At 45.3% G+C, this 16,876-nt stretch overlaps 1 protein-coding gene and 1 pseudogene across 1 annotated transcript; both read left to right on the forward strand.

Moving 5' to 3' along the window:
* The first annotated feature begins 72 nt into the window (after positions 1–72).
* On the forward strand, positions 73–15,631 carry NDUFA8 (NADH:ubiquinone oxidoreductase subunit A8). The gene is made up of 4 exons (XM_066256314.1): positions 73–229; positions 6,164–6,327; positions 10,836–11,001; positions 15,320–15,631. Exons 1-4 carry the CDS (start codon positions 77–79, stop codon positions 15,455–15,457), a joined length of 621 nt encoding a protein of 206 aa, XP_066112411.1. The 5' UTR covers positions 73–76; the 3' UTR covers positions 15,458–15,631.
* LOC136327773 (small nucleolar RNA U3) lies at positions 5,295–5,452 on the forward strand (annotated as a pseudogene).
* Positions 15,632–16,876: the final 1,245 nt, after the last annotated feature.

Consider the following 16,876-nt stretch of genomic DNA (forward strand, 5'->3'; position numbering starts at 1 on the left):
ACAACTTCCTGGCATTGCGCACGCTCTGTGGCTCGCAGATGGGCAGAGCAGTGCGCCTGCGTGCCGCTCGCTGCGCATGCGCAGGCGCCAGGTGGCCCTTGGCGGTCGAAAGGGGAGTTCAAGGAGACGGAGGCGACGCGGCTGCGGCTGCCTCGTCTGGGTCGGGGCTACAGACATCATGCCGGGGATAGTGGAGCTGCCCACTTTGGAGGATCTGAAAGTGGAGGAGGTGAGGCTCGCCCGGAGGACAGGCATGCGGGGCGCAGGGCTGAAGCTTCCCGGGCCTGGGCCCAGTCCTGCGTGGATTTAGCGGACTCTGGGCTCCGGACCCCCCAACCCCATGTCCTCCAACACATATGCAGGTCAAACCTCGGACGCTCCCTCAGCCCCGGGAATCGCCCCGTCTCAGCCCGCCGTGGCTCGAGAACTCTTTCCCGTAACCCCCCCGGCGACCTGTTTCATTACGGGAGTAATAGTGGTACTTTTTATTAGGCACCAGCCAGCACCACTTTACTTACTTTATGTCACTTACTACTCACACCTCCCTGCGAAGTAAGCATGCAACCCTGGGTGCTCCCAGTCAAGGGAGACAGTCACCTTAAAGTAGCATCGTCAGGGCAGAGTTCATTAGAATGGAGGCAGAAAGCTGCAGAAAACGGAGGTGGCATTGGAGAGTGAAGTTGCTAACAGCCCCGAGAAGGTGTTCGATAATAGGACATTTAAAGAATGCAGTTATTCAAGAGATACCATTTGAATAACTACCATATGAATATACAGTGGAAAACAAGAGGATGTCCCTGCCCTCATACTGTTTATAACCTAATAGCGAGGCAGACACACGAAGAGGCAGTGGCAGTACAGTGTCGTTGGTGCTATGGGAGGTGATGACAGTATAATATAAAGTACTAATTACAGCACACACGAACAAGCCTTTTCTAGATGTCAGGCGGATTTACCTGTATTAATTCGTCGAATCCTTCCAGCAACACTAAGGAGAAGGATATAATTCGTGTCTCCATGTTGAAAGTAAGGAACCGGCCCTGAGCGAAGTGATTTGCCCAAGGTCACATAGCTAGCAAGCGGTAGAGCTGGCATGTGAGCCCAGCTCTGATTTTTAAAAGCCATGCTTTTTAACTACTGTATTTTGGGCAAAAGCTCAAAATAGCAAGAAGGCTTGGCAGCACCTTTTCTGTTTAGGGAGACAAACTGCTGATAGGAAGCAGCAGTTGCTGAGCCTGGAGAGGTACCAGGGCTGAAGCAGGACTGGAAAGCAACTTCCACAAGGCCAGACTGAGAAGTTTGCACTTCATCCTGTAAGTGAGGTGATGAGGAGAGGTGGAAGGGTGGAAGGCAGAGGAGTGGCAGATTGGGATAGAAGAAACATTAGGATGCACTGGAGGGAGAGCAAGGGCAAGACTAAAATTTATGTGCCAGTACCTATATCCCAGGCACTGTGTGAAGTATTTTATCTGCATTGCTTCACTGAATCTCAGATGCCTGTGAGAAGGGCAGCTGTTATTTTCCTCTGATGAAGAAATGTTTAGTTGTGTTCAGGGACCTCACACTAAAGAGACATTTACTAAATGGTGGGAGGTGTGTACTGCCAACAGTCAGTCTTGTTTTTTGCTGCACGGTGGAGATGGCTTACTCTCAAGTTGCTGTGTTTTTCATTAGAACTTTAATTTGGTTCAACAAACAACTGAGGTTGTACTTTCTGCAAGTAGTCTGTATCTGGAATAAACTTGCCTTTTGGCTTCACACAGTTAAATTGAGAAACAGATAGTCACATAAATAACCAAAATATCAGTATATAAGACAAAAGTATAATTAAATTCTATGGAAGAAGGGCAGACACGATTTAAGAAAAGAGAGTAAGATTTGAAGTAGCTTAATTCTAGGCCCAACTGCTTGGTTACCTGTTTTAGTCACTTTTAGCATTTGCAGACACAGCTGTTTTATTTGTAAGATGAAGGGGTTTAATTCTGTGAGGCTATAAAGGGAACAGAGAAAGCAGTTCTTGGGCATATGGTAAGAATTATAGGCAGAGTTGGAGCGAAGAGCTTTCTAAGCAAGGGTAGGACCTTAGCAAAGGTGAGGAGATGGGAAGAGGCAGGGGACCAAACATGGGTCCTGGGACCAGGGAGTTCAGTGTTCTGAGAGAACTGCACGGAGTCCCTTGTTGAAGTGTTGAGAGTAGAGGGCTGGAAAGGTAGTTTGGGTCCAAACGGCATTGAATACACCATAGAAAGTTTAGCCTTTATGCTTCTGTTAAACTTGAATCCTTCAAGGGTTTTGTGCTAATTTGTTTCAATAGCAGGGTAAAATAAGACTTGTCTTTTAGACGGATCACTAATAGTTTTGTGTAGAATGGATTGAAGAGAGGACAAGAAAAACAGAGACTAGTTTTGATTGCTCTTGAAATATTTGAGGAAGATATTAATGACCCCACCATAATTGGTGACTGTGTTTATAGAAGGAAGAAACAAATTTGTTTAGAATTGATCAGACTTATCAATAGCTTAGGTATCAGAACAGGAAAGGTTGAGGAATCAGTGTCACATTTGCAACCTGACATTAGGACTGAGGAGGCCAGGGGAAGGAGCAGGTTTGAGACTTTGGAGTTACAACACACCCTGGAAAATCTTTGTACACATTGGCAATTTTCAGTAAAAATACTAGCTCATATTTATGATGTGCTTTCTATGTGCTAGGCACCATTCTTAATATATTAACCCTAACAGTTCTATCAAAGAGGTACTATTATCTCTCATTTTGCATGAATTAGTAAAATATAAGACAGTATAAATTAAGTACTATAGAAAAGGGTTCAGATACAGTATAAGGAAGAGAGAAAAGGATGGGAGGATTGGTTGTAGTTGTCATTCTGCCTCCCTTTCCACACCTGCAGATAGATAGGAACCTGCTGCGCAGGGAGGCTGTTGTGAGGATAAGTGGGGAAGGACGTTCTGCGTTCTTGGAGACAAAGGAAGCTGAATGAACTTGTGAGGGTATTCATGGTGAGCAGCTGTGAGAGGATGTTATTGCTGTTGGAATTCATCAGTCTTAGTGAGGAAGCAGGTGAAGGGAGACGGTGACATCGGAAGCTCTGCCACCGCAGTGATGGTGTGCTAATGGGAAGAGGCCTGCGTGGAGGTCACAGTCTCTGGATTCCAGATCCGTGGTTGCCACCGACCTGCTGTGTCATCTTGAGCACTTGTCTCTTTTTCCTCAGAAGAGATTTCATGTGTGCCTCTCATCCTTCATTTCCCCATGACAGTGTGTTTTATATGCTCAGCAACATGGTTGTGCCTAGGTTTTGGTAAGACCCCGACATTTGTAGGAAAGTAAAACAAAGAATACCGTAGTCGTTTGGGGCATGATAGCCATGATGGGATCTGAGTTATTAAATCAGCCATTTAAAGGTGTTTTAAGGCATTTGACAAGGAAGTAAATATAACTAACTTTATTTTTAAAATATTCTTTTAAAAAATATTTGTGTCTTGATTTTTATTCTCCCAGTTCTTTAGAGATACTATAACAAGTGTGTGTACTACTTAATTAACCTAAATAAACTCTTATTTTAAAAAATTGATACAAAATTTAACACAAATTAAAAAAATTTTAAACAAATTTATTAGCATTATCATGGCAAATTTCACATATCATAAATAAGTAATTGCTTTGATAATTTTTTTTCCAAGTTGAGAGAAGGGGAGATTGACAGACTCCCACATGCACCCCCATCGGGATCCACCCAGCAACCTCCATCTGGGGCTGATGCTCTGCCCATCTGGAGCCATGCTCACAACCGAGCTATTTTTAGTGCCTGAGGAGGCAGTTCTGTGGAGCCATCCTCAACACCAGGGGCCAATGCACTAAAATCAATTAAGCCATGGTTGCAGGAGGGGAAGAAGAAAGAGAGAGAGAGATGGGGGAGGAGAGAGGTGGAGAAGCAGATGGTTGCTTCTCCTGTGTGCCCTGACCAGGAATCAAACCTGTGATATCCACATGCTGGACCAATGCTCTACCACTGAGCAAACTGGCCAGGGCCATGCTTTGATAATTATAATAATTGTAATATTAGTAGACATAGTCATGACCTTATTCTTAAAGTGTGTAGCTGAATTACTCTCTTCATCTGTTTCTGCCTTTTATCTTCATAATAATTTAAGCTAAGCTGAGTGTAATTCACAAAAAATAAAATTGTAAAATTTTTGTTATAAAAAATAATAATTATACAATCCTCATACAAATATCCTTAATAAAATATTTGCCATTCAAATTTAGTAGTATCTTAAAGCAAAATGCACTATGACAGGCTAGATTTCATTGCTAGGTACAATGAGTCAGTTTTAGAGAATCTGTTAATGTTTTCTACATTACATGTATAGATTAATGAAAAAGAAACCTGGCCATTTCAGTCTTTCCTGGTGGAGAAAACAACAGTAAAACAAAACCAACTAGGGTTAGAAAGAAACATTCCTAATGAGGAATGTCTGAACAGCCACATCCCAGACACCAACAGCCAATGGCTTCCCAAACTCTGCTTTAAAGTTTAGAAAAAGCCGTGGATGCCTGTTGCCATTGCTGTTCATCTGTGTTATCCTGGAGATTTTGGTCAGAGCAATAAGAGGAGAAGAAAACAAGGATAACTATCAGGAAGGAAAGGAAGCAGTTTTTATTTGTAAATGGGAGTTTTCCCATGAATTCTCTTTAGCTTTGTATCAGAATGAGCAATAGTTCAGTAACATATGGCTAGAGAGAAGATACAGTGTACAAATAAGCAGTAACCAATGAGAAAATCTAATAGGAAAATAAAACCCTGTTCATAGTCTCAAAAATGTTAAAATACTGAGGAATAAACAAGAAATGTGCAGGGTTCCTATATGAAGGAAACTAATTTTAACTGAAGGGCATACGAATGACCTGCATGAGTGGCAAGACATACTGGGTTCTGGAGAAGAGGGCATAATTCATGTGTTCTTACCTCTGTTGTATCCCTAGTACCTGGCACAGAAGTGAGTGCTACACAATTACTTAAGCTAGACACTATTTTGGGTGCTGGTGAACCTTAGTAAGCGTTATAGTTTCATTGTAGTTTGACCTATTGGATCTGTGTTGAAAAGCTCCCCACCCTCTTGGACCTTACGTTGTAGTTGTCACACATAGGGTGACCACTGATGCCAGCTTATATAAGATGAGTAAGAAAGACTCTCCGAGGAGGTAAATTTGAACAGAGACTTGATAATGTAAAAGTGCCCCTTTCCTTCTACTTTAATATGTAACTAAACTTAAAGACTATACTTTCAGGGATCATTTCTATAGTTCATAACTAAACTTAGTGCAATTCCAATGCACATTTTGGGAGGAGGGGTGTGGTATTCATCTGGAAGAAGAACCAGGACAATATTGAAAGGAAGAATAATGGGAAGGATGGTCCTCTCAGAAAATGAAATGTTCTAGTGAGTTGCAGTAGTTAGGACATTGTGGCGCTGGCCCAGGGCAAGACACAGAAAAGACCAGCAGGACCGTCGCTGCCGCAGCTGGTGGATAGGCTGGCCCTGCCTTCCCTGTGAGCCGCCGTGACCACCCTGTGTTCACAGGGAAATGTACTGGAGTGCATGCGAGGGCGGGGCGGAGAATGACACAGACATAGGGGTTGCCGTTGTGAGTACTCTAATTTTTTTAAAAATTCACACATTTTAATAATTTATCATTAGTAATAACTTGCTGGACTACGTGCTCATGCTCATCTGTGATTCTGCAGATTTTATATATCTTTTAGATTTATCTAATCTCTTACATTCTGATATTCCCTTACCTCTCTTCCTGGAGAGGAGACTCATGGGAGCTCCCGGAGGTGGTTTCTCCCATAATGTCCCAGAAGCCTCCATTTTTTTTGGAGCTCTGCTTCTGTCAGAGAGACCCAAGGATTTAATTAGGGCTGCCATTCCCGTAGATTTACATGGGGGTAGCAACGTCAACCTAATGGGATGGTTATGAGGGTGTGGAGCGCCACAGCTGAGATGTGAAAGAGCTTTGTGATCGCCAAAGCAGATGATCAGAGCTCGTTATGGCATCCCTCTGCTTTTTCCAGCATGAGGTGAAGTGATGTCCTGGTCACAAAACAATGTTGTCTTTCTCCCACCGTTCCTTTCCCCAGGTGAAGGTCAGTTCTGCTGTGCTTAAAGCTGCGGCCCATCACTATGGCGCTCAGTGCGATAAAGCCAACAAGGAGTTCATGCTGTGCCGCTGGGAGGAAAAGGACCCGCGGCGCTGTTTAGAGGAAGGCAAGCTGGTCAACAAGTGTGCTCTGGAATTCTTCCGGTAAAAACCCTTTCCCGTGGGTGCCTGTTGGGATGACCCATCCAGGTGTATGCATCTCAGTGCACATCCAGCTAGTTAAAGGGAAGGAGCATTTTAATGACTAATTTTAGTATGCAGCACAAGGTTTTGAAATCAGATGGACAAAAGTAAATACACAATAACTGATGGTTATTTTTGTTATTTGTTTTTACTGTTTGGCAAGTTCTTTAATCCTAATGAATCTCAATTTCCAAATTGTAAAATAATCTTATACAGGATTGTTATGACAAATTTGAAAAAGCTCATCAAAGCAGCTTAGCATTTGCTAGTAGCTATCACTAGATTGTTTCCATCACTGTGACTGCTAAACACACAATTATCATGGAAAGAAAATTGTGTTTGTTCAGAGTCAAGTTTTTGGGTAGGCCACTATACTTAATACTATAAGTAAAAAAACCCAAATTGTAATTGTGGGAAATTTAACAGCCATATTAATCACATCTCTATTGAAAGAGACAGGAACTTAACCCCAAGGGAACTGGCTCATGCGTCTATTAAGTCCAGAAATAAGACCAGCATCAGACCAGGCTAGATTCAAGGGCTTAAATCATTTCACAACAACTTGGTGTCTTTTCACCTCTCTTCTTCCTCCAGTCTCTTAGTTCTGCTTTTTTCTCTGTCAAGCTCATTTTCAAAGAGACTCTTTCCTTGCAGTAGCACAAATGGGCACCAGCCACCCCAGGCTGCTGTGCCACTTCCCTAGCAGACATAGGCAGAAAGTGAGAGTTCTCCAGTAACATGAGCAGAGGTCCCTGGGCAGAGTCGGATTGGCCTGGCTGGGCAACTCATATGCATATCTTTGAATCAGTTGTGTTGCAGGAGATAAAATGCTGTGATTGGTCAGGCCTGAAGCAGGACTAGGCTTAGATACATCTAAACCAGTGGTCCCCAACCCCCGGGCCGCAGACTGGTACCGGTCCGTGGGCCATTTGGTACCAGTCCACAGAGAAAGAATAAATAGCTTACATTATTTCTGTTTTATTTATATTTAAGTCTGAACGATGTTTTATTTTTTAAAAAAATGACCAGGTTCCCTCTGTTACATCCGTCTAAGGCTCACTCTTGATGCTTGTCTCGGTCACATGATACATTTATCCGTCCCACCCTAAAGGACGGTCTGTGAAAATATTTTCTGACATTAAACTGGTCCATGGCCCAAAAAAGTTTGGGGACCACTGATCTAAACCACATTGCTGAGAATAGGGGGGTTGTTTCCCAGTGGAAAATTAGAAGGATGTTACAGAAGAGTGGGGAGTGACTGCTGGCTAGGCAGAACCTGCAGATGTCCACTGTGACGTTAGAGGAAAAAAATCAAATCTTGTCACATAATAGCTGCTTTTCTTTTTTGTTTCTGCTGTCTTTGTCTATATGCAGAGATATTTTTGTGGTTAAAGTCATAGTGTGTTTACATTTTAAAATTTATTTTTCACTTGAAACTGTTGGGAACATTCAAGTTGATGTATTGTCTTCATGATCATCGTTTTTACCAGCTATATAATATTCCCTCAGTGGATAAACCAACCATACCTGACCAATTCCTGTTATTAAACATCATTATTGACTCCAGCTTTGATTTCTTTGGATAAATTTGCAATGATTACTTTTTTTTTTTTTTTTGTATTTTTCTGAAGCTGGAAACAGGGAGAGACAGTCAGACAGACTCCCGCATGCGCCTGACCGGGATCCACCCGGCACACCCACCAGGGGCGACGCTCTGCCCACCAGGGGGCGATGCTCTACCCCTCCGGGGTGTCACTCTGCTGCGACCAGAGCCACTCTATCGCCTGGGGCAGAGGCCAAGGAGCCATCCCCAGTGCCCGGGCCATCTTTGCTCCAATGGAGCCTTGGCTGCGGGAGGGGAAGAGAGAGACAGAGAGGAAGGAGGGGGGGGTGGAGAAGCAAATGGGCGCTTCTCCTATGTGCCCTGGCCGGGAATCGAACCCGGGTCCCCCGCACGCCAGGCCGACGCTCTACCGCTGAGCCAACTGGCCAGGGCCACAACGATTACTTTTGTGTGTGGATCTTTTTTTTATTTTTTTTATTTTTTATTTATTTATTATTATTTTTTTTTTGGTAATTTTCTGAAGCTGGAAACGGGGAGAGACAGTCAGACAGACTCCCGCATGCGCCTGACCGGGATCCACCCGGCACGCCCACCAGGGGCGACGCTCTGTCCACCAGGGGGCGATGCTCTGCCCCTCCGGGGTGTCGCTCCGCCGCGACCAGAGCCACTCCAGCGCCCGGGGCAGAGGCCAAGGAGCCATCCCCAGCGCCCGGGCCATCCTTGCTCCAATGGAGCCTTGGCTGCGGGAGGGGAAGAGAGAGACAGAGAGGAAGGAGGGGGGTGGGGGGTGGAGAAGCAAATGGGCGCTTCTCCTGTGTGCCCTGGCCGGGAATCGAACCCGGGTCCCCCGCACGCCAGGCTGACGCTCTACCGCTGAGCCAACCGGCCAGGGCCTTTTTTATTTTTAAATTAAATCCTTGGCATAAATTTCCCAGCAGTGAGATTATTTTATTAAAGGCTTTGAACATTTTTAAGTTGAGTAAGTTTATGCTGTCCTTAGTGTTGTGTCTTGATATACCTCACCAGCATTGTATATTGTTTAAATATTTGGTAGGTACAACATGATATTCTTGCTTGAATTTGCATTGATGTCATTGCTAACATTGTTTATTTTTAAATTTTTTTCTTTTCTTAATAAGAGTTGATTTGAACCCAAACTGACGACAGTGCTGGGAAGCAAGATCTCAATTGCTTCCAGATTTTTTATTTTATTTATTTTTTTTTATTTTTTTTTTTATTTTTATTTTTTTTATTCATTTTAGAGAGGAGAGAGAAAGGGAGAGAGAAAGACAGTGAGGGAGAGGGAGAGGAGAGAGAGACAGAGAGAGAGAAGGTGGGGAGGAGCTGGAAGCATCAACTCCCATATGTGCCTTGACCAGGCCAGCTCAGGGTTTCGAACCGGTGACCTCAGCATTTCTAGGTCAACGCTTTATCCACTGCGCCACCACAGGTCAGGCGAGATTTTTTATTTTCTAAGACAGTGGTTCTCAACCGTTCTAATGCCGTGACCCCGCAATGCAGTTCCTCATGTTGCGGTGACCCCAAACCAAAAAATAATTTTGGTAGCTACTTCATAACTGTAGTTTTGCTACAGTTATGATTTGGAATGTAAATACCTGATATGCATTATGTATTCTCATTGCTTTAGGCGACCCTGTGTTTTGGTCGTTCGTCCGGGGTTGCGACCCACAGGTTGAGAACTGCTGTTCTAAGAGAACTTTGAAAGGCATTTCTCATTTGGCCGAGAGGGAAATGTTCAGGTTTGACAAGTTCCCGAGGTACTTATGTTGCTTGTTGTAGGCACTGGTAGGTAACTGTGGGGCAGGGCCCGGACTGAGGGCTTGCAGGCCTTCTGCTGCCGCAGCATTTGGAGGGATACAGAACTCCCATTGGAAGTGGTAGCTCACTAATAGAGTGATTCTCAAGGCGAGGTTCAGCGGGTGCAGTGTTGTGCACCATGGCATTCCAACTCAGTAGAGCTAGAGGTAAGTCCTCGAGGTAGGGCTCTGGAGGTCCTTCCTTCCTGTCACACACCCTGCCGTCCCCAAGATTATACTCAGAATATCTGAAAGGTTATTTGGAAGCTGCTACCAATGGAACTGAGCAGGAATATGAAGCAGAGACCTCACTGTGTATTCCGTGGCCCACCTCTGAGCTTCTTCCTGAGCCGTGGTAAATAAGGCTCCTGTGTTGAGTGTAGCTAGATTCTTGGAGTGTGACAAGGAAGTGGTTCAAAATTATTCCTTTGGAGGTGGTCTGCATTTCTTTCACAGCCTCAGATATGGCGTTTGTTCCACGGCCTCAAATACGAGTTTTACATAAATAATGGTATTTTGTTCTTGCTTTAGTTTGCATTTATTTGATTACTAAGAAGGTTGAATGGTAAGAGAAGGGGAATTCTGCAAAATAATTGAGGCTTATCCTTTCTATACACAAAAGTTACTTGTTCAACTATTTTAGTGGTCACAAAATGAATTAATATGCTATGCTACTTTTCTTGAGAACACCAAATATAATTTAATTTTATTACTGACAATAGTCATCTCTGTTTTTGTTTGGTGCGTTAATAGAATGGGAACCTGGAGCTGTTGAGGAGGGTAGGGCCGTTTGCCTCCCCAGTGAATGCTCCCAGGACCTCCTGCTTGGTCGTTTGTGTATTTGCTTTTCTAATTCCTTTTCCTCCTCTGCCATTATCTGTCCCCTCTGACTTCATGCCCGTCTGTGAGTATGTCAGCATGCCCGTCTGTGAGTATGCCTCCGTCTCCTCTAGATTTGCTAAGCTGATACTCTAGAATTGGCTAAAGAATAAATAGGCTCCAAGTGTGGAGTCTGCACCAGTTTTCTCCCATGTTTCAGGTTCTCATTGCTTTGCGAAGAGCTCCCCTAACTCAGCCCTCCTCTCTAGGCAGATAAAGCGTCACTGTGCAGAGCCTTTCACCGAGTACTGGACCTGCATCGATTACTCCGGCCTGCAGCTCCTTCGTCGCTGCCGCACACAGCAGGCCAAGTTTGACAAGTGTGTGCTGGACAAGCTGGGCTGGGTGCGACCCGACCTGGGAGAGCTGTCCAAGGTGAGTGATGGCCTGCTGGTGGGCTCGCTCTCTCACTAAAGGGTGGCTAGAGGCCGGAGGTGGTCAGGAAAGGGTCCTCTGAGGACAGGTCTATGGGAGAAATCCATATTGAACAGGTTAATTAGGGAGTGATTATACACAGTCCCGAAGGGAGTTTATTTCACAGACGTACTTCTTTAAATAGACCTAGCAGCATGTGCAGATTTGTTTGTGGTTAAATAGCTAATTGAAGAGCAGAAGGGAGTAGATGAGGATAGACAAAATGTTAGGGGACACACTGCCAGCTGAAAACATTGGTGTTATTGTGTAGTTCCTTGGGGAAGTAGGATCAGGGTTAGGCCAGATTTTTCAGGAACATACCTAAGGTAGAAAGAAAAGTACATGCCTGTGCTTTAAAAAGCATGTTTGGCCCTGGCTGGGTAGCTCAGTTCATTAGAGTGTCCTCCTGATACACCATGGTTGTGGGTTCAATCCCCAGTCGGGATGCGTGCAGGAATCAACCAGTTAGTGGAATAGCAAATCGATGTTTCTCTCTCTTCCTCTCTCTAAAATCAATCAATCAGTAAATAAAATAATAATAATATAAAGCATCTTTTCTGATCCTTTCTCCTGTGTTTCCTGTCTTGGTTGTGATACCACTCTGTTGAAACCTCAGCTAGAAACCTGGAAGTGTTTCTGCTTCACTTCCCACTCTCTGCCTTTATACCGTTATCAGTTCCTGTAGATCAGGTTCCTGGAGGAAACTTTGAATCCTCTCATTGTTCCTACTTCGTGGACAGCAGTTCCTAACCTGGGCTGGGGGATTCCAAACTAGGACAGGAGGTGGATCAATTTGCATTTTAGAAGGCAGTGCATCCTCTGAAATCGCAGAATTTAGAAAATAATCACACCGTCATGATGGGCATGATCTGTGTGAAAAAGAAATGTCACTTTCGTTAAAAAAACTTTTTAGAGGTTCCCCCTTGCTTGCCAGGTGAAGCATCCCCTCCATATCTTGGCATAAGAGGCCTTTTCTTACCTGCCCCATCCCTGCTTCTTGAGCCTGTCAACCTCCGTTCCCTCTGGGACAACATATGTAGCACGGCATGGAGGAAAGACTCAGGTTTTGAATGGAGACAGATAGTAGATTTGAATCTTGGTTCCACTACTTAATTTATTTGGGATCCTGAGCAAATTGCTTAAAATTTCCTGTCATATCAGGTCTATAAAATGGACCCTGTATTAATCCCTGGTTTTCTGTGAGGATTAAGCGAGAGAGCGTGTGTATGGGAGTCCCTTCTATTGGTGTATCGTGTCTGTGGATACTTGGGTCTTACGCTTGGCATCATAAGTAGAGGAAGGGCTTAGAAATTTGTTTTTGTTCTTCTCTGTCTTGCTTATTTTACTTCAGATGCCTTCTTTTGCTGCACTAAAATTATGTTTAATAGTTGATAATTCTAAGTTGGAAGGTGGTGGAACTTACATATTTAATAAGAAAAACTACCTTTTCCCATTTGTATCTCTCGTGAAAGGAAAATCAATAAATCATGCTGTTAAGAAAGCATGTTTATTCCAGAGTCTTTGTGTTAATATATTTTTTAAAAGTATTGTTTTCTTAACTCTTTTCAAAAGTGTATTTCTTTAAGAAGATTATCGCCCTGGCCGGTTGGCTCAGTGGTAGAGTGTCGGCCTGGCGTGCAGAAGTCCCAGGTTCGATTCCTGGCCAGGGCACACAGGAGAAGCGCCCATCTGCTTCTCCACCCCTTCCCCTCTCCTTCCTCTCTGTCTCTTCCCCTCCCGCAGCCAAGGCTCCATTGGAGCAAAGATGGCCCGGGCGCTGGGGATGGCTCCTTGGCCTCTGCCCCAGGTGCTAGAGTGGCTCTGGTTGCGGCAGAGCGACGCCTCGGAGGGGCAGAGCATCGCCCCCTGGTGGGCAGAGCGTTGCCCCCTTGTGGGCGTGCCGGGTGGATCCCGGTCGGGCACATGCGGGAGTCTGTCTGACTCTGTCTGACTGTCTCTCCCCGTTTCTAGCTTCGGAAAAATACAAAAAAAAAAAAAGAATATTATCGCCTTTAACCAGAATAAAATCAGTGGCCAGTCTCTTTCTAGAAAGGTGGTAATCAGCTGGACAAAGCCTAACTTTTGGTCTCATTCACTTTTGCGTCCTGCTGCCTCTGAAGTGCCCTACCGTCCTGTCTAGTCTCAGCTCAGATGTCATGTCCTTGGAGGGGTCCGACTTCCCAGGCAGAATTGCTCTCACCCGTAATTCCATCATCCTCATAACGTTAATATTGAAAATAACTTATGGACCACCTGTTATATATATGCCAGGCACTTTATTTATATCATCCTAATAACCTCTGAGCCGATAGCCCCAATTTAGAGAGGAGAAATGGAAGGCTAAGTAGGCTGCCCAAGGTCATTTACCTAGGAGTTTATTTGACCACATGCTACTGCTCCTTTATTCTTCTGAGTGTGGCATAGAAGAGGAAGTTGTTGTATTGTTCTTTCCACAACAATTTGTCTTTCAGAGGGATCCTTTTGTTACTCTCAGTTTGAGAAACATTTTTTTCAATTTATTTCATAGATACCTTGAATTCTTTAAAGGAGCTTCAAGTGAGAGCTGGAGATTTGGAATTACTCTATCCAGCAGTAGAGAACCGTTAGTGGTCTCTAATTATATCAGAGAGATGAGAGCACTGTTTTAAAAACAAACAAAAGACTACTCTGGATTTGTAGTCAGAGGACTCGGGTTCCAGCACCAGCTGTGGACCATGTGCCCTTATCTTGGGCCAGCCTCCCTGTCCTCATCTGTGAATAGAGATGATAATGCCTTGTAGGGTGGGTCTAGTAATGATCATTCGTTGTGCATCAAAGGTCTGTTCATGAGAAATGTCTTTGAATTCATCCATATAGGAAGACTCACCTGGTCATACTACGGGGAGTGACTTGGATAACCGGACTGTTACTAACCATGGCCTGTGTCTTCTCTAGACCTGTTTTCTCATCTTTAAAATGAGAACAGTTTTCTGCTGGGTTTCCAATGAAGATTTTTGTGACCATTGGGGATAACGTGGTGTAAACACCATCCACCTCCCTCCCTGTTCCACAGCACAGTGCCTCACCCTCTCTCCTGGCCTGTCGGCCCGGCTCACCACCTCTGGCCTTGCCATTGTCCGGTTTAGGTCTAACCCAGGGGGAGTCAACCTTTTTATACCTACCACCCACTTTTGTATCTCTGTTAGTAGTAACATTTTCTAACCGCCCACCGGTTCCACAGTAATGGTGATTTATAAAGTAGGGAAGTAACTTTATAAAATTTATAAAGCAGAGTTAAAACAAGTTAAAACATATAATAATAATTACTTACCAAGTACTTTATGTCAGATTTTCGCTGTTTGGCAGAATAAATCTTTGTAAAACAACTTACTATAGTTAAATCTATCTTTTTATTTATACTGTGGTTGCTCAGCTACCACCCACCATGAAAGCTGGAACGCCCACGAGTGGGCAGTAGGGACCAGGTTGACTACCACTGGTCTACACCTTTCAGCCTGCAGATGTGACGAGTTACTTCCCTGCTTCAGGTTCCTGTTGGGTTAAAATTCAACCACCTTGCGTATCATTCAGCACCCTTCATCTCCCGGGCCATGCCCACCAGTCTATTGTGTCATTGAAAAAGCACTGGCTTTGGAGTACACAGGTCTGGCTTTGAGAGCTAGCCAGGTGGCCCCGGTGAGCTCAGGGTGTGAGAATGAGCTGGAATAATGTGCCCAGCCTCATTGCGACAGCACTGGGCTGAGGTGGGGCCACGCCTCCCTCCACTCTCCACTCTCATTCTAAAGATGGCCTCTCTGCCTTTGTTTGCTTGGCATGTCTCCCCCTCCCCAGTCTTCCTGCTGGCCCCTGGCCTTCCTTCAAGATGAAGCTAAACGTTGCCCCTCAGAATGGCCCGGGCCCCCGGCCATCAGGGCGGGTTAGGTGTGCAGAGTCCTTGCTCCCCTAGTACCCGGTTCGCATCTCGGTTACGGCGACTCGATTAGGATGTCTTGGTTGCTTTTCTTGTCTGGCTCCCTCACTAGACTGTGAGCCCTTGTTAACAGTGTAGATCTTATTCTCTTCTGCGTCCCTAACTTCTGCCATGGGAGTGACCCAAAGGAGCCATCTTAAATGTTTACTCGGGGTTAAGTGAGTCTGAGTGGGGTTTGCTGGGGCTTCAGAGGAGAGCCGTAGTTGGGGCCCAGGGGCAGAGAGGGGCAGTGGGAGGGCAGGGGTGTCCGTGGCCGCTCACTGCCCCACCCGACTTCACCTTTGCTTCCTTCCTCATCGCCCCTTGCAGGTCACCAAGGTGAAAACGAATCGACCTTTACCGGAGAATCCCTATCACTCGAGACCGAGGCCGGAGCCCAACCCTGAGGTGGAGGGAGACCTGAAGCCTGCCAAGCACGGCAGCCGCCTCTTTTTCTGGACCTCGTAAAGATGGGTCCTTGGCCCACACCCGGTCACACGCCCAGACAGCGTTGGATGAACATTCATGCGGTTTGCATCGGCTGATAGAGCTCTTTCCGGATCACAGACATGAACAGAGTTAATTTATGTGGTTTGGCAGTTATTCTATACCATTTCCTGGCCATTAAAAATTTAAAGGAAACAGTTGTATTTTATTATGTTTTATGTAACCTTTTGGCCTTTAAAGATGACTTCCCCTTGCTTTTTCTTCTTGTGGTCCGGCCTGTTGCTCCTTCTTTGCTGTAACTAGGCGCTCGCCAGTGTGGCAGGGGATCCCCGCTAGGTCACAGAGAAGTGACGCTAGAGGACAGGCTTTGTTACCTGAGACAGCTTCTTGGGCTGTTTATTCAGACATTTGGAGTCTCTACTCTTTCCCACCCAGCCTCTCAAATCGATTTCCCTAAAGGTCATACAGGGAAGTGTCCAGGATCGGAGAAGGAAGAAAACTGAGCCTGTGACTCAGGCCACGGGAGGGGCCTCCTGGCTGGGTCCTAGGCGGCCGGTCTCGCTGAGAGTGTCTTAAAGAACCAAACTTCCACCACTTCCCCTTGATAGCCCATCCTCAAGCGTTACAACCCAGATGTTTTTCCTGATAGACCAGGGAGGTGGAGGCTGAGCTCTGGGCTCCAAAGCCAGGAAGTTGGGAGGTCTGAGTGTCAGTTCCAACCTTGGGTGTGTTCCTTAACCTCTTGCGAGAGGTTGAGTTTGAGGACAAACCAAAGGGAACGTGCTTATCTACCTCCTGGGCAGGTTAAAGCCACAGTATTTATAAAGCTCTGGTTCACAGCATGACTATGTCTTTATTTTCCCTTTCCTTCAATTTCTTTTTTGCTACTAGGCTATTTCCCCTACATCTGACTGGTCTTAAATTGCATATGACCATTTCAGTTCCCTGGGCATTGGTTTCCAATATGTAGAGCTTGAAAAAGTGAAATCATTATATAGGAGTCTGAAGGCCTTTCTCCCGGTCTAGGTACTTGAGTGCTGGGAGGCCTTGTGTGGATGAGGTGTCGGGCCTGTGGCTCCGTGTTAGAACAGTGAAGACCAGGCATTACGTGGTCGGAGTTCCTCCTGCCCCCACCCTGGTTGACCCCACAGTTTGGATCATTTTGGGTGACCCTTACTCCTACCTGTTCTGCAAACGTTCCTTTGCTAGCTGCCTTTGCCTCATTCTCCAATTTAATGCAGAAAAATAATAGGTTCTTACATTTATAAAACCACTACGGCAGCATCCACGGACCTCTGGTGGCCAGGTAGTTGGAAGCCACCTCCTGTGGGGAAAGGGTGAGAGTGGCCGCAGGTTGGCATTTACATGACACCTCAAGCGATGTGTTGGGAAGCTGGGACTTGCTTGCGTCATATGCCTGTGCCAAGTGCTTTACGTATG

The sequence above is a fragment of the Saccopteryx bilineata genome, chromosome 2 (genome assembly GCF_036850765.1).
Source record: "Saccopteryx bilineata isolate mSacBil1 chromosome 2, mSacBil1_pri_phased_curated, whole genome shotgun sequence".
Taxonomy (NCBI): Eukaryota; Metazoa; Chordata; class Mammalia; order Chiroptera; family Emballonuridae; genus Saccopteryx; species Saccopteryx bilineata.

Coding starts and splice junctions, on each gene's coding strand:
- NDUFA8 (XM_066256314.1), top strand. CDS start 77: ATGCGCAGGCGCCAGGTGGCCCTTGGCGGTCGAAAGGGGAGTTCAAGG. Junction 230..6,163: donor AGGATCTGAAAGTGGAGGAG/GTGAGGCTCGCC, acceptor TCCTTTCCCCAG/GTGAAGGTCAGTTCTGCTGT. Junction 11,002..15,319: donor ACCTGGGAGAGCTGTCCAAG/GTGAGTGATGGC, acceptor CGCCCCTTGCAG/GTCACCAAGGTGAAAACGAA.